Below are 19,722 nucleotides of genomic sequence, written 5' to 3'. Positions count from 1 at the left end.
GGTGCTACCCCTACCCATAGGCAGTCCTGAAACACCCACAGCCAGGGCTGCTGATGGCCTCTGCAACCAACCTGGGTGAAATGTAGCTATAGCCCAGGGGTTACAGATCACACAGGGCACCTGTCTGCACTTTGAGGCAGCTGACAGCAAAAGCAGCAACATTTGGGATGCAGAACCAGAGAGATTTTGACACTGGGAGGCAGAGGGGGCATTTTGTTGTAGAACTAAGGAGGTATTTGTGTTGAATGCTGTCTTTTTCAGCAATAAAAAGTGTCTTAAAGGAAGGGTAGTGATTAGGGGCCTGAGGAGTTGAAAGAGAAGCTAATTCCCTCGGACAGGCGTAATTGCTGCAATTCAGAATGCTAAAAAATGTAAAAATAGGAATAATCAATGGCTGTTTATGATCTGTGTCTATACTGCAAATTCAGCTAATATGGAGTAATTACACTCTGCTAATTCCTGGTATTTGTCATCGTTGGGTTGCAGAGGACTCCTGCAAAACAATAAAAACAGATTGGCTGTGCTGGGCCCAGAGACTGGGGGCTTAGCACTGCATGAGCTAATTTCTCTGTTAATGCTAAAAGCTGTTCTGATTTTCCTTATTTCCTTTCCTCTCCCAGCAGCAAAGTGGGTGTGGGTGGGCTGTGCTGCCCAGGGCTGCACAGATGTGCTACACAACAGCACCCCCAAAAGCCAGCACTGCCACCCAAACACCACCCTTCTCCTGTTGGGAAACTGCTTTTTTGTCTTTTTTGTTCAATGTTGTGTTATTCTTTCTGTCAAACTTTGTCCTTACACGTTTCTTCTTCCAGCCCATCCAGCACAAGGTTAAGCTTATTGGACACCCAGGCACCCTGGACACGCCAGTGAAACCTACAGGATGTGTCACCAGTGCTGGCAGAATTCAGTCTCCAAGCAGTCCAATACTGCACTTTATTAACCTGTGCTAAAGTAGGAGGGGAAAAGTGAGAACTGGAGAGGGATGGTTAATTCAGGAGGGGAGGTGTGGACAGTGGGGACAAACCCTTGCCCTCACCCACCCCTCACATGTGGCAAGAGGGAAACCCAGTGGTGTTTAACACTAAATAAACAGAAGATCAACATAAGTAAAAGGCTGTTTCCTTTAAAAGGTGCTGTATTTAACATCTGCTCTATGAGGCTCAGCCCAGCACCAGCAAGTTGAAACATCCACCCATGGCAATTTTCAGGGCAAAATGGCAACAGTCAGACCTCTCCTAAGACTATTTGTCATTGATTTATCCCTGCTAGCACCTCCCTGCAAAGCAGCATGTCCCAGAGGTCCAACATGGGATCTTCAGGGCAGAGCCTCCCCTAGTGCTGAGCTCCCATAGGAGATGTCTCCTGGGAGGGACAGTCCTGCAGCCACTAGGGCTTCTTGGCAGGAGCCAGCAGTGCCCCAACACTCCCCACCACCCACTGAGGTCCCACACAGGGCCCAGGCACCCATTGGTGGCACATGGAGGAGAAGTAGGAGGAAGAGCATGAGGAGGAGGCAGCTCCTCACCCACCAGCTCACTCCTGCTGATCCTACCAGGCACCACAGATTATTTATTCCTCAGCCTAGCAGCGTTTTATTATCACATCTATTATTTTTTTCTTAATTTCTCTTTCTCTGAGTCAAGCAGAAACCTCACAGGGGGAGTCTGCAGATGAGACAGATGTAATTCCAAAGCACTGCACCAGTTATTTGCTGAGTCTAGATCAAGCTGATGGCTTGTTCCCAGAGCTTGATGCATTCACTAACATTACATGTGATTAAAAGCAGTTCTCTGCCATGTGCCACAGTGGAGGGGCAAAACTTGGGCTACTGCAAGACACAGGGACAGGACACAAGGGCTCCCTATGCCTGCACCAGTGCTGGGGCTGTGCTTCAGCCACGTTGCACAAGACAAGAGCACAGCTCCCTATCCTTCCCTGTGGTTTCAGGGAAATATCTTGGATGAAATGTGCAGTTCCAAAAAGTAGAAGAATTTCACACAAGGTTTCTTTGTTGGGATGACAAAGTCTCCATCTCCATAAAGGACCTGGGGTGGAATCAAGTCCCTTGAAACAGGAGGAGAAATTCATCATGAAACAGACCTCCCCCAGGCTGCTACAAGCCCCAGACCAAGGGCCAGCTCCTGCAGGTGGAAAGTGGGGGGAGAGATGTGCCAGAGCACAATGGGATCTGGGGAGGTTTGTTATTGAGCCAAGCTGACTATTGCCAGCAGCTGAACAAACGAATAGGAAGGCTATTTCCCTGGAGAGGGAGAGGGTTTCTGATTTAGACTGTGCTGTTCAAGCCCATACTCTCTCCACACCTAGAATTTCCTTCTGAGGGCAATAATTATCCCACAGCAAAGCCCAGGCCTGTGTTTGCTTTTCAGCTCCAAGTCTGGGGGAGTTTGGTGTAAAGGCTGTGGTTTCCCCCAATACAGAGCCCAGCAATCCTTGCATCCCATGCCCAGCACTGGGGGACTACACCAGAGGGAAGTATAGAAAAGCTTAGTGCACAGTTTTCTGCAGAGAGCACCTTCAGGTATTAAAATAATTACCATGGAGCAGTGTCAGTCCCACCGGGGCTCCACTCCAGCCCTCTGCAAGCTGCAGTCCCAAAGGCAGTGCTGCCACTGCTGGCCTCGTGCCTCCTCTGCTGGCTCTTGGCTGAAAATGGCTTTAAAGCTGCAAGAACAGAAAAGAAAAAGGAAAAAAGAAATTGGAATGGATTTGTTCTCAGCTGTCAGGCAAATGAGGTTCAGCTTTGGAAAATGTATGGAACTTCTAGTGCTAACTGCAGGGCTGGAGTCTCTAAGGAGTGATTTCTTACTTCAGAACATAATAATAACAATAAATTATTAAAAAGGAAATGGCCTAAATCTGTATCTATAGTTAACTCAGGACTCCTTCAGAGTTCCAGACTGTTGATGCTTATTTAAAATAAATGCTTATTTTAAAAAGGAACCTCCAGCCTCCTGCAAATGAGGCAGCAAAGTGGCACTTTGCCCACACGTGCAGGGCAGCCGGGGGAAAACCCATGGATTGAGTTATTCTGGATTTATCCTAGGCCCTAGGACATGTGCTGGATACATGCCCACCCACTCCCATTGCAGCACCTCTGCCAGCCAACACATGCTGGCTTAGTGCAAGTGCAGAGGGCCAGGCAGGTGCCCACCATGGGAGAGGTTTTCCTTTTTTAATATAGCAAAAAAAGCAAGTGCCACGGTGGAGGAAACCTCCAAAGAGATAGTGGCAGCAGGAATTACTTTTTTTTTTTTTTTTATTCCATCCCATGGGACAGCAGCTCCCAAACAATGGCAGCCACTGTGGGCATCCCAGGTGCCCAGCCCTGTGCCAGGACATGAGATAAGGCTCAGGGAGGTGCTTTAAGTCAGGGAGGGCTGGGCTGGGCAGCCGAACCACGTCACTGCTGAACACATGGTGCCCCAGCTCCCTAGGGTACCCCAGCACCCAGGCAGCCCACAGAGAGGGACAGAGCACCCAGGACACTGAGGGGTATGTAAGCTCCCATCCCTGACCTCGGAAATTAAGTTTCTAGAACATGACTGAAATAATGCCTTTCTGCAGCACTTTTGATTTGCTGGCAGGTTAGACTTGCATGGGGAAGGTTTTAGTTGTTCCTCACTCTTGTGTCATGGAGGTGAAGGGGAAACTCATGTGCTGGTGTCCTTCCAGCAAAGTGCTGGTTTCAGGGACAGAATCAATGAACTGTGTTAATGGCAAGAGTTAAATCTGTGTTTCCACCCACTACGGGATATGTGGTGTGATGTGTGGTCCATGTCAAACCCCTTCATCCTTCATGGCTTTGGATGAAGTTGCAGGGTGTTCACTGTGCTCCAGCACACAACCCTGACTGCTGAGACATCTCCAGGCACCAGCCAGGAGTCCTTGGGGTGCTGGCACCCATAGCTTTGCTAGCTGCCAAAGGTGCATTTTAGATCTTCCCATATGTGCAATTCCTAAAACCAGAGCCCTTCCTTGTGGCTGCCCAGAGGAGGGGCTGCTCACGGCCCATGATTACCCCTGTGTTTTCAGCCCCAAGCAGCTTCTCTTCCCATCAGACAGTTTGCTGCCTCAGCACCAGCACTTGTGTCCCTCCTTTTGCCCTGGAGTTTTGGCACAAGTTTTGGCACAGCTTGCAATCCCCAGCATGGGGATCTCTACCGAGCTGCCATCCACCATTCCCACACCGGAGGGGATGCAATCGCTCCCCTCCATCGCTCATCACTGCCACAGCCCATGGTCCACAGCTTGGGGAAACCTCACTGGGGAGCTCACAGTGATTTAGCTTTGTGCTCAATGACACGGACAGACAACTGAACAAGTGGTCACCAATGTCAAATAAAAGAATAAGAGACAGACTTGGTGGCAGCCACAGACGGGTGATGCTCCTGGGGCAGAGGCTGCTGAGCACAGGATGGGGCCGTGCCTGCCCTGTAGCAGGCAGCAGGCAGGGATGCACCCACATCAGGCACCAAAACCAGCCTGTGCCCTTTGCACCAGCCCCACGGTGCTCACCAGCCCCAGAGGCACATCCAGGTGTCACCTCCCACTTTCTCTGCAGTTCTGCTCCCAGATGGGGCTCAACCACCACAGCTGAGCCCAGACCCACACCCCTGCCCACCACCATGCATCCTGTTTGGATTCTGTTTCAGGATCAGGGCCTCACCCTGGTTAACAATTGACTTTTGCTAGGGGATATTTCACCATCAAATGTCCTCTTCAAGCTGTTCACTGGATGCAGCAGCTGGGCAAGCATTTTTATCAGCTGAGGAATTTATAAGCCCCCCTATCAAAGAGCACTGTCCCACTGGGAAACTCAGCAGAGCTGTAAGATTGGCTCCATTTGAGACTAAAAATGGCATCATAGCATCTTCCATCCTTGTATGGTGGTACCAGCCCTGGACACACAGTAGATGTGCACCCACCCCACAACAGCCCCTCTTCTGCATCCCTGAATTTAGTTTCACAGGAAACATCTAATTTTTGGAGCAGTGGCTCACTGGGTGTGGATATGGGTGACATCTGGTAGCCACCCCCTGGATCCACATCCCCACCCCACACCAAAATGAAGGCTCATTTGTGATTAGGGACCTGCTGGGAGAGAGAGGGATCTGTGGGGCTCAAAAGCAGGGGGAAAAAACCAAAAAACAAACAACACCAGAAGTTTCTGGGGAAAAGCAGTGTAGTTTTCCTACAGTGCTGAGAGGAAATGGGAACACTCACCGTTCGCATCCTGAAAACCTCTCTGCAAGGGCAGATCTGTCCCAGTTCCTTCTTGGCAGCAATAACTTCGCTCTGCCACGAGTCCTGAGCAGGCTTGGGGTGGAGCTGCTTCCCTACAACACCACTGAGCTCTGTAGCAATATTTGTCCAAGGACCTTTTTGTTCCTGGAATGATTTTTAAGCAAATAAGTTTCAAGTTTACTGGACAAATAACTCTGTTTACCTATAACACAGTTTCTTCCTTTGTCACATTCCTTCAAGTTGCTCACTGGCAGCACATTCCAAAACACAGACTTCTTTTTTTCCAGCATAGCCTTAGCAAAGAAAAAAAAAAAATAGAAATCAATTGGAACAATTAAAAGAGAATGTAATAGAAATCCCGGGACAGGGTTACCCTCTTGTAAATGTAATCAGGTTCCAGTACTTTCACCACTTAGGGACTTTGCCCAATAAATTTTACCTGGGATTAAGGTGAAGATAAATAGCCCAAATAAATAAATGACATCCCTAAAGCGATAGGGTTTATCATTTTATTTTCCCATTTCTTTCCCTCTGCAATGAAATCAATATGTACATAGGAAAAAACCCCATAAATTCAGTGAAGGAGAGTGCTGAGCAATAAGCCCAAGGGAAGCCAGTGTCCCCTGCCACACAGTGACCAAACAGGGATGGCTTCGCAGACCCAGGAGAGTTTTTTGCACTCCCTGTGTCCAAATTATGGTCAAGATCCAAATCCTGACCAGTCCATGACATTTGGAGGAGAACTCAGTAATCTCCAGAAGCAAATCAATACCAATTTCGAAGATTTTGCAACTTGCTAGGGGGATTTTAAGGTCTACACCCATCACCTCATCAGGCTCAGGGCTGGGAAACCAGGCAAGGGAGAGGTTCCCTGCCCTTAAAAGCAAAACTTCATGCTGGGAGCAGCAAAAGGCAAGATCCTGCTGCTGTCTTGCCAGATCCAGCACCAGGCAGCATTTGTCCTCCCAGCCCTTTAACCTCTCCATTTTCAGTAGTGGCTCTTCCACCCACTCAGTCCAAGGGGCTTGTTCCTGCCAGCTCTGACACCAGTTTAAAACCCATTTCAGAGACAAAGTGCTGGGTGACTGGGATAGGCTGGGATTCAATTGCCTCAATTGAGGCATCGAGGAATTGAGCCCAGAGAGCATCTCAGAGCTCTGAGGGGAGATGCTGGGTCCACCCCTCTGGGGTTCCAATGAGGGATGCTGGATCCATCCCACCCAGAGAGCCAAGGCAGGACACAGCACCATGGCCACGGTCAGTTGTGGCCAAGGGTAATTTCCCTGAGCTCAGTCCCTGGGAGGGAACCCAGATTGGGGCTGGGCAGGAGGCAAACCTCTTCTCTCCTTCCTCATGACACAGCAGCCTGAAAACCACTTTCAGCCCAGCCCTGCTGTAACCTGTTGCTCCTTATTTACCCCTCAAACAGGAAAAGCAGCTCTCAGCATACATCTTTTACAAATACTCTATGTCAAGCTTCACTAAAGGGCTGCTCCAGTCAGCATTAAGCTCTGAGCACAGGTCTCACAGGGGACAGTTTGCCTTAGGACTACGAGGTGGTTTCCAGGACGGACGTTCTCCAGGCTGCATCCCTGAATTTTGAAGGTAGGAGTGGGTTTCCATCTCTGGGAGGCCAGAAACTGGGGTGGCAGGTGTCTAACCCATCCGTCAGGATGAGAGGAGGAGGGAGAGGGGCAGATAGACTTGCTTAGGTAGCACATAGTTCACATTCCAAATTACAACCACCCCCCATTTGCATGGGTGAAGAAGCCACAGGGTTTAGACAAGTAGAAATATTTCTATTCTTAAGCCAGGAGTCCCAAAACCTGGCTGCTCTGCTCAGCTCAGTGGCACTGCCCTTCTTCCCATCCTTTCTGGTTTTAAGGAGGATAAGCTTCTTCACAGAGATTCCCCTAACTGGGTAAAGCCAAATTGTAGCTTGTCCTCAGACAATATTTTGCAGTGCCTATTATTTCAAACTTACTTTGCACCATCCCAGAAGGAAAGGCAGCAAAGCCAGGATTGCAGATACAGTCCTTGAGCTCATCACTATCAGCAGAGTAGAAAAGCTCAATCTGTTACTGAGGAAAAGATGTAAAACAGAAGCACACAGGGCAGCAGACAATCCCAGGGAAGAGTTCAGAGGCTTAAAAATGAAGCAAGTTCAACCAATGTAGCCTGCTCCAATACATGGGAGCCAGTATTTCAACACCTTGGTGTTACCAAGCACTTGGGTCTCATAGGAATTTACACATCTTTGGTGAGCTCTCAGTTATTGCAAATATGCCTAAACAGAGGAATTATTTGTTTCATCTAATACCTGCCTGGCTCTGCTGGGTTACAGGAATGCTTTATGTATTTACTTTTTGTCCTCAGGGTGACCTGTGATCACTAGCCACCCCCTTGGCTGTGCTGTCTCTCCCCACCACCATGCGGGTGACAGGTAAGGAGGGAGACAGAGATTTACTTCTCTCTGTCCATTTTTCTACAGTTCTTTATGCCTTTTTCTCATTTACATTTCCCCTGCCAAGCTCAACTACCCTGACCTTCGCCTGCCAGGGCCATGGGAAAGGGCCTGTATAAGCATCAGGAGTCTAAAAGATTTGTGTGGTTTTCAGCCTGCTGTAAGTTTCCCAGTGAAACCCTCAGCAGCTGGGAAGATATGGCTATTGAGACGTTTCTGGTTCCATAAGAGCCATTCAGCTGCAATATAAGTATATTTTTCTACTCTCTTTCCATGCAGGACTGGAACGTTTTGCTCCGATGAGCACTGCTTTAAAGCCAAATGCCAATCACATTTGTATTAGCAGCTGCTCAGCTGTAGCTAGTGACTAATTGGGGGATAGCAGCCTTCCCAGCACTGGGAATGTAAGAAATATTTGGATTTACACAGCTTCCTGACTAATTATCAGGTTTACTTTAATGCAGAAAGAAATATGAACAGTGCCTCCCAGTAGAAAGGTAATGCCTATCTGAGCATCACCATATGCTCTAGAGATATTAATTAAGAGATCAGAGTCCATTTAGAGGATGAAGGAAAGAGTGTTAGTTGCCTTCCCACACCACACAAGTGCTGACTGTCACCCCCTGTGCCTGGTACCTTGTGCCTGGTAACCTTGGATACAGGGACCCCAAGAAGCCAGAGGGATTCCCCACCCCATGCTGTTGCTGCTCTCACCTGGCTCCTCTCCCACTCCTCACAGTTGTGATCAGGTTCATGGCACTGTTCTTCACACTGCTGGGCACATGGTTCCTCCTGCAGACATACTTTGATCAGACCTGGAAAACCATCAGCCTGAGGAGCTGGCTCGGTGAGGTGCCAGGGGGCTATGGATGGGTCCAGAGGGAGGGTGAGGGTGGCCCCATCATGAGCCAGACCCAGAGCTGTGTGTAGTTGCCAGGAACATTTCCACATCTCTGGCCAAGGCTATAGCTACCAGTTCTGCCCATCAGGCAAAGGAGGGGGCAGTGTGGTGGGAAGCAACATGGGGTGGGTGGCTCTGGAGATACCTGAAGTCACAGGGAGCAGGTTTGGAGAGCCAGTGCCTGAAGGGCTGGTCCTGGCTTGGGAAAGAGCCAGCAGCTCCCCAGGGTGTCTAACCCTCCTGTTTGGTACCCACAGGTACATCCAAGAAGGCCAGCAGTGAGTACCACTCCTGACTTCATCTGCATCACACAACACTGCTTCAGGGCTGAGCAAGATGGTGGAAAAGCAATAGCTCCTTCAAAAAGCCCCTTTCCCAAGGGGAAAATCCCACCTTCCCAGACACAGGGGAATTTTGTTATTCCACACAGCTGCAGAATCTTTGGTGGGTTCTGCAAGCACATGAACCTTCCCATGATCTCCCTAACCCATCTGAAACACCCTGAGGCTACAGCAGGAATCAGGTCATGGCCCTGTCCCTGGCACAGGTCCCCTGGCAAAGAATGAGGAAATTCAGGTCAGAAAAGCCACCAGGAGCTGTCCTCAAACAAGCACCTGCTCCACATGCTCCCTGGCACACACCCCTCTGCAATCCCCATGGCATCAGCTGGACATCCCACTGCTCACACCTGAAGCAGCACCTCAGCTTGCTGTCCCACCCCAAGCCTCAGCACGATAAACCTCAAACAAGAGGCTGGGCAAGCCCCAGAACAGCCTTTTCTGTGCCAAAAGCAGGTCCAGGGGTTTTCCCCTTGTGTCCCAGTGCCAGCCTTGGTCAACCCATCAGGGACATGGCCAGTGTCTCCCTTTGAGACAAATGCTTCTAGCTCCACTCCTCCCTTGCAGGTGAATCACTGCCCCGGCACAAGTGTGGGAACAAGAGGAGCTGTGCCCAGAACCATTTTGCCTTCAAGATTATCAGTGGTGCTGCAAATGTGGTGGGACCCTCCATCTGCTTTGATGATGTGATGTAAGCAGCACCCCGCGGGGATGGGGCAGTCATGGTTGGCCTGGGATTGAATAGGGCAAGTTTTGGGATTGAATAGGGCAAGTTTGGCCTCTGCTGGACACATCAATGGCTATCACCATGCATTCATGGTTAAAAAGATTGGAATTTTTTTTTGTAAGTTTTCTTTGCTACTGCTTCTGGGGATATTTTGCTGTCTGCAGCCACTTTGCTCCATCATAGTTTCACTGGCACCAGCGTCACCAGGGCATCCGTGCACTTACTGGTGCTCTCTGCTTTTCTTTCCAGTCTCATGAGCAGTGTGAAGAACAACGTTGGCAGAGGCCTGAATATTGCACTGGTGAATGGTGAGTCAGGTGGACACTAACACACACCTCCTGTGAGATGTCTTCCTCCTCCAGGAGGGAACAAGCCAGTAGGGACCCCATCCTGGACACCAGCTGAGCCAAAGATACATCAGTCTGGTGCTGGATGGGGTGCACAGCCACAATTATGGCTGCAAGTGATTGGGAACAAACCCACCTGGGTGATGCGTGATGGCTCCATGAACTGCACCAAGCAACACATTCACCATCACAGTAAATACGACACAGTGAGAGAAGAGCAAAGATGGTGCAGCAGAAACCCCCAAACTGGTGGCCAGGAAAAGCCTAAAGCTCCCCACCAATGCAAACTCACCATGCAATGTTTTGAATTTTAACCTTTCAGGAACAAGTGGGCAGCTCTTGAAAGAGAACACATTCGACATGTACTCTGGAGGTAAGCGTGGTTGCTTTGCTGCTTGGCAGCTCCCAGCCAGGGCTCACACCAGCACTTCTGGCTTGCCACTTATTTAGGCTTCTCCTCTGTCATGTATGTAGTGATAAAGGCTTTGATTAGGATTGCCAGGTCAGACAGGGAAAGCTCAGCTTTTCCCTGTAGCCATAGAGACTGGAGTCATCTGAATGTATCCTGATCTAAGGGTGGCTTCTCAGTCCTTTCACATGCAGGTAATAGCCTGAAAACATGATTCCACTCAACTGAATATACCTAGGCACTTGACACCTGAGTGAGGCTACTTTCCGTGATCATGTAGTTGCACTAATCCTAAGATTTTGCAACTTTCAACTTGGTTTTTGAATGATGCTGGCAACTGAGCAGCAGGTTGTTTCCCTGTCTTTCACAAGAGGATAAATGAGGAGCTCCGGGCATGGCAGGTGAGATGTAGCTTCCAGTCCCAGCAAGGCAGGACACAAGGAGCAAAGCATGGTGGCAGCAAAGACCATGTCACTGCACCTGATGGCTTCAGTCTTCCTAATATCAAGAAGATGCCCTGAGCAGGAGCAGCACCCACACACAGCCTGGCTGGCACTGACTTGCAGTACATTGTATATCCCATCATTGTTGCAAAGCTGACACCAAACCTCTTCAGAGGTTTGGTGGGACTTCACAAACACCTGTACTAAAACCACCCATTTAGTGCTTCTGATTTACCCTTTGCTTTTCTAGCCTTTCCTGGGATCCATTACCCTTTCTGCTTTTTGGTTTTGCAGCCTATTCTTAGTAACTGAAGTTTTAAGAAACATCAGTACCATGAGAGTTCAGGCTGAGTTTGTGAGAGGGACAAGCACGGGGAGAGGCACCGGGAAGCAGAGAGCAGTCGGCTCTTGTGCCACTAGATGGGGCATTGGACTCGAGCATCCCAGTGATGCAGGATGAGGAATAATTACCGCAGCAGAGCTGAAAGGGCAGGCAGCTCTGCGGCCGAGCAGGCTGGTTTCTGGTGCTGGGAAGTACATTCATGTAACAAGATTTCAAAGTCAGGAAGCAAACTGTAGGTGCAAATCCCCTCCACAGTTGTCATACCAGCAGGAGGAAAGTGCCAGCCCCAGGCACTGCAGGAGAGCCCAGGTGGGAATACAAAATGAGGAAGGCAGCATCTGGGAGCTCATAATTTCCCAATCCCACAACCCCAAATTCTGGGTGCCAGCAGCACAGCCAGAGTATTTCCCACCGACCTGGGAGAGGTTCCTCCTGCTCCAGTTCCTGTAAAACACTTTTTACTTTTCCTAATTCTCTTCCCAGATATCAACAAACTGGACAGTTTCCTCCGAACGATCAAGGATGGCACCATTGTGCTGGTGGCGAGCTACGATGATGCTGCCACCAAGTGAGTTTGGCTCCAAGAGCAATATTTGGCTCTCCAGAAACCAGCAGCTGGTGGCAATTGGAGGTGCTGCTGCCAGCAGCAGAGAGGGGACAGGAGGGGACACCTCACTGGCACCACAGTAACACCTTATCCTCTTTCAGAATGAACGACAAAGTCCAGGCACTTTTTGTAGAGCTGGGTAGCAGCCATGTGAAGAACCTGGGCTTTCGGGACAACTGGGTCTTCTTGGGAGCAAAAGGGCTAAAGAACAAGAGCCCCTTCGAAGAGGTATGTGACCCTCTCCTGCCACCACCTTCAGAGGCTCTTTGTAGCACCTCCTGAGCCACATCTCACCTACCTCTCTGCAGGAGGTGCAGGTCAATGGTGTTATCTCCCAAGTCAAGCCAAGTTGAAAGTTTTTCCAGTGTACCACCAACCTCCTCATTCATTTTCTTTCTATCCCTTTTTTTTTCCCCTACAGCACATAAAAAATGATAAGAAGACAAATAAATATGAAGGCTGGCCTGAGCTGCTGGAGATGGAGGGCTGCATCCCCAGGAAGATGGATTAGCACCAAGCCCCAGCCTGCTACAGAGGCGAGATCCATCTCACTGGGACACCAGCCCCATGACAGCAACCTCAGCCCCTCCTGCCACCCAGTCACACAGCCCAGCAGCAGCTGCCCCCTCCCAGCAACTGGCTGTTCCACAGCAGGGGCTGCACAGGGCTTGGAAAAGAGCTATGCGGGTGCCTGTGGAGCCTGAGAGAACACCCAGACAGGTTTGAGTTGAGCTGTCCTCATCCGTGGGTCAATTTGGGGTATTTTATTTTTCTGCCTTTAAAACAGAAACTTTGCAGAAGATTTTTCAGGTTTCTTAAATAAGATGTCTAATTATAAACCACTACCTTCTCACTCCTGTTTCCAAGCATAATTCACACTTTTCCCTGTGGGCACAGCATGCCAGGTCCTCTGCCACTAGCCAGGCATCACCATCACCTATCCCTGGCATTGCACATGGATGATCCCCCTCCTCACATGGACGAGTCATCCTTGGGGATGCTCAGGCTTTGGTGGTTTCACCCCCAGACCTCCTGACAACTGTTTCTCACTATCTCCTACAGCCACAGTAAGGACAGACAGGAACAGGGATGGTTTGCAGCAATGTTGGTTAATATTTGCAGACCAAATCATTCCCCTGACCCAGTTGCATCTCTCCTGGGTTAATTTCAAGCTTAATCCTCCATGGCATGTACCCACAGGTCAGGATAACAGTGAGATGCCAACCAGACTTTGCCCAACAAAACAGGAGAGATTGATGTAGAAGTTCCTCAGGCAGAGAACTTCTCAGATGAAGTTGTGCAGCATAACCAATAGGTGGGAGCCTTTTACCAGGAGAGCCAGCATCAGTCTGGAGCAATCCAACAAACCCGGGGCCAGCACCCCCTTTTAAGCCCCAGCACACCCACTTTGCTCCAGAAACTGCACCCTGACCTGGGGCAGACCAACACTGCCTGGAGAGGAGAAACCTGCCCAAAGGCAGGCTGGCAGAGCCCTGCAGACCTTCTTCCAGGGTAGTTCCCACCTGCTGCCCAACATTCAGCAAGTCTTGGGGGAGCTTCTGCCCTGAGCTGTGTCCAGGTCCATTCACCCAAGCACCATCTGCACCTGAAACTTCTCTGAGAGGGAGCAGGGCTGAGATCAGATAAGCTGTGAGAGCAATGGCTCATCCTTATCCGTCATCATGGACGGGGACAAATTTGCATCATACACAGACTTTAATTTCCTGTGATTGTATCTGGATTTTCCCAATTCTTTAAAGCAGACCAGCAGTTTTGCAGAACATGAGATTGAAGCATTTCTGCTGAAGCCCTTGGAGCTGTGCAGAATAACATGAGGCAATTCTGGACAAACTTTTCTGCCTCTAATGGCCCTGGCACAGCTTTTACTGGCACTTTACCTCAGTTATCTGAGCCCACAGGTCACCCCAAGGGGAGCAGAAATTAGGAGTGTTGGGAGGATAAGGCCAGGAAAAGATGCGGCCTGTCCTGTGCCAGCCACCTCAGGGATGAAATCCTGGATCCAAAAACTAGCACCACCATCCAAAACCATCAAGGCAACCATTTTTCCCTAAACAGGGAATACTCCTGAAATTAATTGCCTGACACCTATAAGAACTTCCAAAGGTAAAGCTGAAACAAACTCTCCCAAACAGCCATCAGAGAGGAATTCCCCAATAGCTGCAGGATTTTTTCCCAGCTTATCCCCCTGTGCTTTTAATGTGCACCTGAGCACACCAAGGGAAGCCTCTGCCATAAATCGATCCCTAAATCTGCTGCAACAGCAGTGGTTAATCCCAAGCACTGAATCATCCCTACCCATGGCAGTAGTGAGAAATAACACAACACAACAGACACAACAGCCCTCACATCACACAGCCCTGCCACACTGCCAGCATAAATATGCCAACTATTTTAAGCCCCCTGAAAGGATCTAGAGTCGCTCATAAGCCAAACTGAAAACAGCCTAAGAGCTGGAAAGGTGGCTGCATGGGGTAAACCAGTGCACAGCATCAGCCCAGAAAACAACCATCCCCTTTCAGCTGCTGGAAACTCTTCGCAGTCCTGTGCAATGCACATTAGAAATCTGGTTTGAAGCCAAAATAAAGGAAATTTCTTTTTCAGCACACTACAGACAGTTAAAACTTGCTCTGATTCAATCATTGAGCAGTTACACCACTATTTTCAATAGACAGGGAGAGCTGAAAATGCAAAACCAATGCAGAGACCTTAATCATCCGTCTGTTTAGAAGAGCCACTCCTGCTGAAGTTGCTGTGTCCCAGCAAATAAATCTGAGCTTTTCAGAAGTTCAGAGTCTGGGAGGAAGGGTTACAAATATGCCTTCAGGAGTCAAAATTGCCCCTTTTTTTAAAGTTCTGAAAAGAGTAGTGAGTGCAGGGACAGCAATCCCCAAATGAGGTTGCTGGGTTTTGTGTCTCGGCATTTCGAAAACTGTATTACTGCACAGACAGGCACCTACCTGGCTGGTTTTCACTGTGCTGCATCCCCCAGAGACTTCACCAAACACAAGCCCTGACCTGACTGGCATCCCAATTCACAGCTCCCAGTAGCCCTGGCTCACCTGAGGACCACAGTGGGCTCCAGCAGCAAACAGGCAGCCTGGGGGATTCACGGAAGCAAAGTTTGCAAAAATCCAGGGCTGCAACAGGAGCCAAGAGCTGGGAAGCAGGCGGGTAGCAGAGGGATAATCCTGCCTTATTTGGGGGTACAGATTAATTTCGGCAAAGCAGCAAAGCAGCAGCTAGGAAGGATGCCACAGGCAAGGACCAACGGGTTCCAGGGCCCCGCAGCCGGACGAATCGGCGTCCTGTGACATCTTGCCCTGTCAAGTGCAATTACTGTAATCTTCCACAGCCTCTCAAAATACGGATCCCAGCTTAGAAACCGGGCATCCGCAGCATGAAAGCTGCCTTTGTGCCCGGGCAGAGCCTGGGTGCGAGCCAGCCGTTAGGTGCATGAAGAAAATGAGTTCTCCACGTGCTGGGAGAAGAGAGGAAAAGCAAGCTTTCCCACCCAGCCCCACTGCAGACAGGCTGGATTTCACTCGTGTCTCCCCGCAGCGGCCACCGAGGGGCCGGGAGCTGCACGGCTGCGCATCCCCCCGGGAGTGACGGGGACGGTGACCACGGGGAACAGGCCAGTCCCACACCCCGGCTGAGCAGGGCACAGCCAACACGTCGGACCATGGGGGCGGCTCACGGGAAGAAGGTAACGGGGCGGTTGTATTCGGGGCTGCTGGAGAGGTGGCAGGAGGATGGAGAAGGCACCATCTGCTCACGTGGTGCTTGTTTTGCCCGGTGCGCGGTAAAGCGGCTGATGGTGACGAGGGATTAGAGGGAAGGGACCTGCTCTGAGGTTCTGGTGTCACTTGTCAGGGCTGGATTAAGTAATTCTACCTGATGGGCTCAGCACAGGGGGCCTGCTGGGGGTTTTGAGGACAGGGGATCAGAGCCATTAGGACAAAGTTTGGCTTTCTGAGGAGAAACACCAGGCTAGCTCTGAGTGCATCCAGAACCTATGGGCTCTCTCCCATGGATGTGGTTGGTGCAGAACAAGCCCCAAATATTTCTGGGCCTGTGAATTGTTGCCAGCTCCCTGTTAGGATGGGGAGAAAATGGGTCAGGTCCTACAGCACCCATGTGCATCTCCCTGATCTTCAAATTCCTTGGGGAGAGCACCCAAACAGCTCTGAAAGGAAACAGGGCGTTATGGAGTCAGAGTCATTCAGGGGTGGCTAGAGGTGACTCTGCTGAGGATGCCATTTTGTTTTTTGTTGAGATGTCATTTTATTTTCTTGTCTGATGACATCAGTGCCTAGAGATGCATCATCACTATTCAGCCGTGATGCTCTAATCTGGTATTAGGCTCCTGGAGCTTGTGTCCCAGATCTAGGAGAAACACCTGTATACCACACTAGGTCAGTCACTTCTATTTCAGTGAGGATAAGCAGTGACCATTCACCCCAGGAAGGACCCTGCATGCTCAGCTGAGCATGGTCTGTGGCTTTCAGAGGTGTGCACACCACCAAACTATGTACCTTGAAGAGGTCTGCAGAGCTGCTGGGCTTCCAAACCCAGAGCTAGACACAGTTGCAGAGGAAAATGCATAAAAGCAACCTACTGGCCAGTGCTACCAACACCCAGAAAGCGAATCAGTGTTGATGCAGGACAAGCAAACATTTACCTGTTTATCCTGGACCTCAGAGAAGTGCCAGGTACAGGAGGTGCTGCTCTCAGCCAGCCCTCTGTTCCTCCAGCACCCATCTGAGGTGCAGACCCTGTGCTGGCTCTGGCACCCAGGGGACCCACTGTCCTTCCTGGGGCTCAGGGCTACGACAGCACACCCAGGGGGAGCCACACTCTGCCCACAGCTCATCCTCAGACCTCTGCTTATATGGCCATGACCTCCAGGCCTCAGCACATTTGTACAGACATTACTGCAAGCAGAGAAATAAGCTGGTTAAGGTCTGGCTTGGCTCAGTGCCACCCAGCTCAGCCCTGCTGCATTCCAAGTGATCTATGCCAGCCCCTCAACCCCCAGACCAGACAGCTTTTGGATGGCTTTCCCCATCACTCCCTCCACAATCCCTCCACAACCCAGCACCAAATGGCCTGGCTTTGAAACGCTCCTGGGAGCTCAGTCTCTCCTGTCACACCAGCTCGCCCTCAGCTTGCTGGCAGCCCCAAAAAGCTCAGAGGCAGCTTTACTTTCATAGGCACAAAAAGGTCACAGATTCTCACTCCTGCTTCATCCTCCTGTGGCTTCATCCACGCAAATGTTGCCAGGGTTGACAAAAGCTTTTGTCACAACAGGACTAGCACCAAGCAGGGATGCCTGTGGTGGCTTCTGAGTCAGTGCTTTACCCTTAGGTTGAAGCTGATGAGGGACAGAAAAGAGACAACTCCTGCTGCTGAATTTCCAGGGTGGGCATGGACAGCCAGCTCCAGCCCTCCCCAAAGACCAGGCTGGGCCCAGCTGATGGGCAGGAAAGTTCTGCTTCCCCCAGCCCTTGTAAAAAGAGCCCAGCTCAGGGCATGAGGCAGGTCAGGGGTTCTGCCAGGTCCCACCAGCTACATCCTAGGGGGAACCCACATAGGAGCATGGGGCCGGAGGAAGCCTTGGCACCCCTCACCAGCACTGCCTGCATTAGCAGTCTCAGCTGCACCTCTTTTAAGCTTAGACCAGAGCAGCACTCCAAGGGGATTACAGTAGTGGATTGTGGAGTGCAAGGCAATCCCCGGCTCCACAACAAAAGGGACCGGAAAGGCTGCCAGCATGGCTCCAAGGACGTTTCTACTTTCAAAGGCTGCAGCTGCTCCAAAAAAAAGCCCTTTTCTGGTATCACCACTGTGCTGTGGGTAGAAACCAACAGCAGGGCTCCAGCCGGTCACAGTGCCCTGCCAGGGTACCCAGTGAAGGCAAGAGCTTTGACAAGGACCAGCACCACAGAGCAGGGGACATTCCTCTGCTCTGCACAGCATCAGCCCCGCTGAGCACAGGAATGCAGCCAACAACCCTCTAACCACAGCAAACCACCTTCAAACAATCCTGCAATCACAGCCTCACCACCAGCAGCCCCCAAAGGATACCAGGACAGATGTTCCCAGACCCCGAGGCAGCCAAGGGGGTTGTATCCAGGCACCTGAACCTCACCCCTGCTTTTCCCCCAGCTTCTCAAGTCAGGGTTTGCATAGTGGCTGTTTCCCCAGGGAAAGTTTTTCGTCCTCGAAGTCCCAAGAGTGTCACTTTACACTAATGTCAGATGAGCTGAGATTAGCCTTGCCACTGCGTGGGGAGCTTTGCTCTGCTGCTGGAGGCAGGGCCAGCACCACGAAGAGAGGAAGAGAGAATGAGTGGGTGAGGGAGAGAGGGAGAGAAGCTGCACTCGGGCAGGGGAACCACAGCACCTGGGTGCCCATGCTGAAAACTGGGAACTCTGAGAGCATGTTTCTAAACCCCTTTGTCTGAGCATTGCAGAGGGGCAGGGCCAGCATTTCTGGGGGATGCAGGTGCAGTGGCTGAACGTGGCCATACAGCAGTGCTGCTCCCTCCCACCCACTCTGCATGAAATCCCATCAAAACCTAAATTGTAGCCCCACATCTCCCCAGCACTGCTCGCACACATTCATCACCAGCCCCAGCTGCTGCACTCTCTCTACATCCCTCAGAGCTCTTTCCCTAACACTGGTTGATGTTGCCCATCCCTGACACAGCTCATCACAAGACACGTGTTTAATCCACCCAAGGGATTTTGCCACGGACACAACTGACCCCACCAGTGAGGGTCCCCATGGCCTAGACAGAAAAGTGAGCTCAGTGCTGGCTGGGGCACAGATAAAGACAAATGGGATACAGCCTCTGCTCTTTCATCTGCCCTTCTCTTCAGGGCACAAGGGAGGTAGCTTGGGACACACAGTAACCCCCCCAGCCACCCTGGCATGGCTATGGCACAGCTTTATATCAAACCAGCTTCAGCTTCTGGCACACTGCTCCACCAACACACCTAACTGCACTTTGTGGAGTTTTCTCACAGTGATCACACACACATTATTCATACAATAAGAGAGGTGAAAGTTACAAAAATCAACACTTCAACTCCAAAATAAAAAGCAAGTCTAAAAAAATTTCCCTGGCAAAAGGATGGGAAATAATTACCTTGGCTCTGCTCCTGGTTATCAGGAGGAAGCTCTCAATCAGGTAAATAAGTTCCATTGCCCTTCCAGTAGCTCTGCTGGGCAAGAAGAGGGACACATTCCTACTAAGCATCTGTGTAGAAGTCAGTCATCTTGGCTGCCAGGAGCAGTTTCAGTGCATCTCTCTGCTGCTGTCACAGGACAGGAAAAGAATAAGACAAAAAAGTTGTGATTTTCAGGGGCTTCCACCCAACCTGAAGGAGGCAGGAAGCAGCACTCTTATTTTTCCATAATCATTTAATACCGACTTCCTTCCCCAGCCCCCCCACACCGGTGAACACCCAAAAGCAGACCCATGGGACTGACCCTGACAGTTTGTTCAGCTCTGCATGCACATATCCTCCTTGGCATCACCTTGGGTATGCCTGCAAGGTAACTCCAGCTACAGCAGCATCCACCACACTCAGCACCATCACTTTTCTTGACTAGCACTGGCTGCAGAAAACATGGTTCAAGCAGAGCTCCAAATTGCCAAGGCAACCTTAAAAAGAAAAATTTTAGAAGTCCATATTATTAAATGAAAGATTCAGATTGACCAAAAAGCTGAGACTGCCATTCAAGAGCTTAGAAACACTTACCCCAACAACAGCAGCTCTGGGCCTAGATGACAGCCAAACATCCTCCCTTTCAGCCCCTTCACTTTGGGGTCCCCACCAAGACAGGATC

The 19,722-nt window shown here is 50.4% G+C and overlaps 2 protein-coding genes and 1 long non-coding RNA gene across 7 annotated transcripts in view; 2 read left to right on the top strand and 1 right to left on the bottom strand.

The window, feature by feature from the left end:
- Positions 1–19,722, bottom strand: part of LOC139801650 (uncharacterized) — a 45,062-nt gene that overhangs the window by 4,041 nt on the left and 21,299 nt on the right. The window contains exons 1-5 of one of the 2 annotated variants that reach the window (XR_011728256.1): positions 14,925–15,146; positions 8,444–8,521; positions 5,468–5,558; positions 5,245–5,357; positions 2,556–2,682 (exon numbers count right to left, since the gene is read on the bottom strand). This is a non-coding gene — a long non-coding RNA (uncharacterized lncRNA). Of the gene's footprint in view, positions 1–2,555; positions 2,683–5,244; positions 5,358–5,467; positions 5,559–8,443; positions 8,522–14,924; positions 15,147–19,722 lie in introns of those variants that run through there. The other variant, XR_011728258.1, reaches the window with a different exon arrangement.
- FAM3D (FAM3 metabolism regulating signaling molecule D) lies at positions 3,422–12,686 on the top strand. 4 transcript variants are annotated; one of them, XM_071756159.1, is made up of 11 exons: positions 3,425–3,513; positions 6,695–6,870; positions 7,642–7,708; positions 8,469–8,576; positions 8,888–8,908; positions 9,536–9,659; positions 9,945–10,003; positions 10,365–10,415; positions 11,721–11,805; positions 11,946–12,072; positions 12,266–12,686. In XM_071756159.1, the coding sequence occupies exons 3-11, from the start codon at positions 7,696–7,698 to the stop codon at positions 12,353–12,355; spliced, it is 678 nt and encodes a 225-aa protein (XP_071612260.1). In that variant the 5' UTR covers positions 3,425–3,513; positions 6,695–6,870; positions 7,642–7,695; the 3' UTR covers positions 12,356–12,686. The 4 variants fall into 4 exon arrangements, with proteins under 4 accessions (XP_071612261.1, XP_071612260.1, XP_071612262.1 ...); XM_071756160.1 differs by lacking the exon at positions 6,695–6,870 and having other exon boundaries at positions 3,422–3,513; XM_071756158.1 differs by lacking the exon at positions 3,425–3,513 and having other exon boundaries at positions 6,473–6,870.
- FAM107A (family with sequence similarity 107 member A) overlaps positions 15,258–19,722 on the top strand; it is a 29,290-nt gene continuing 24,825 nt past the window's right edge. Inside the window, exon 1 of the mRNA XM_071756163.1 lies at positions 15,258–15,571. Coding sequence (XP_071612264.1) covers positions 15,548–15,571 — 24 coding nt within the window. The 5' untranslated portion in view covers positions 15,258–15,547. The remainder of the gene's footprint in view (positions 15,572–19,722) is intronic.

The sequence above is a fragment of the Heliangelus exortis genome, chromosome 12 (genome assembly GCF_036169615.1).
Source record: "Heliangelus exortis chromosome 12, bHelExo1.hap1, whole genome shotgun sequence".
Taxonomy (NCBI): Eukaryota; Metazoa; Chordata; class Aves; order Apodiformes; family Trochilidae; genus Heliangelus; species Heliangelus exortis.
Note: the sequence above shows the minus strand (reverse complement) of the source record. Positions and strands in the feature narration are given on the sequence as shown.

Bases quoted from the DNA above. Each gene is read 5' to 3' on its own strand.
- FAM3D (XM_071756160.1), top strand. The intron at 8,577-8,887 runs GTGAGGTGCCAG...TGGTACCCACAG, and splicing joins CAGCCTGAGGAGCTGGCTCG to GTACATCCAAGAAGGCCAGC. The intron at 12,073-12,265 runs GTATGTGACCCT...TTTCCCCTACAG, and splicing joins ACAAGAGCCCCTTCGAAGAG to CACATAAAAAATGATAAGAA.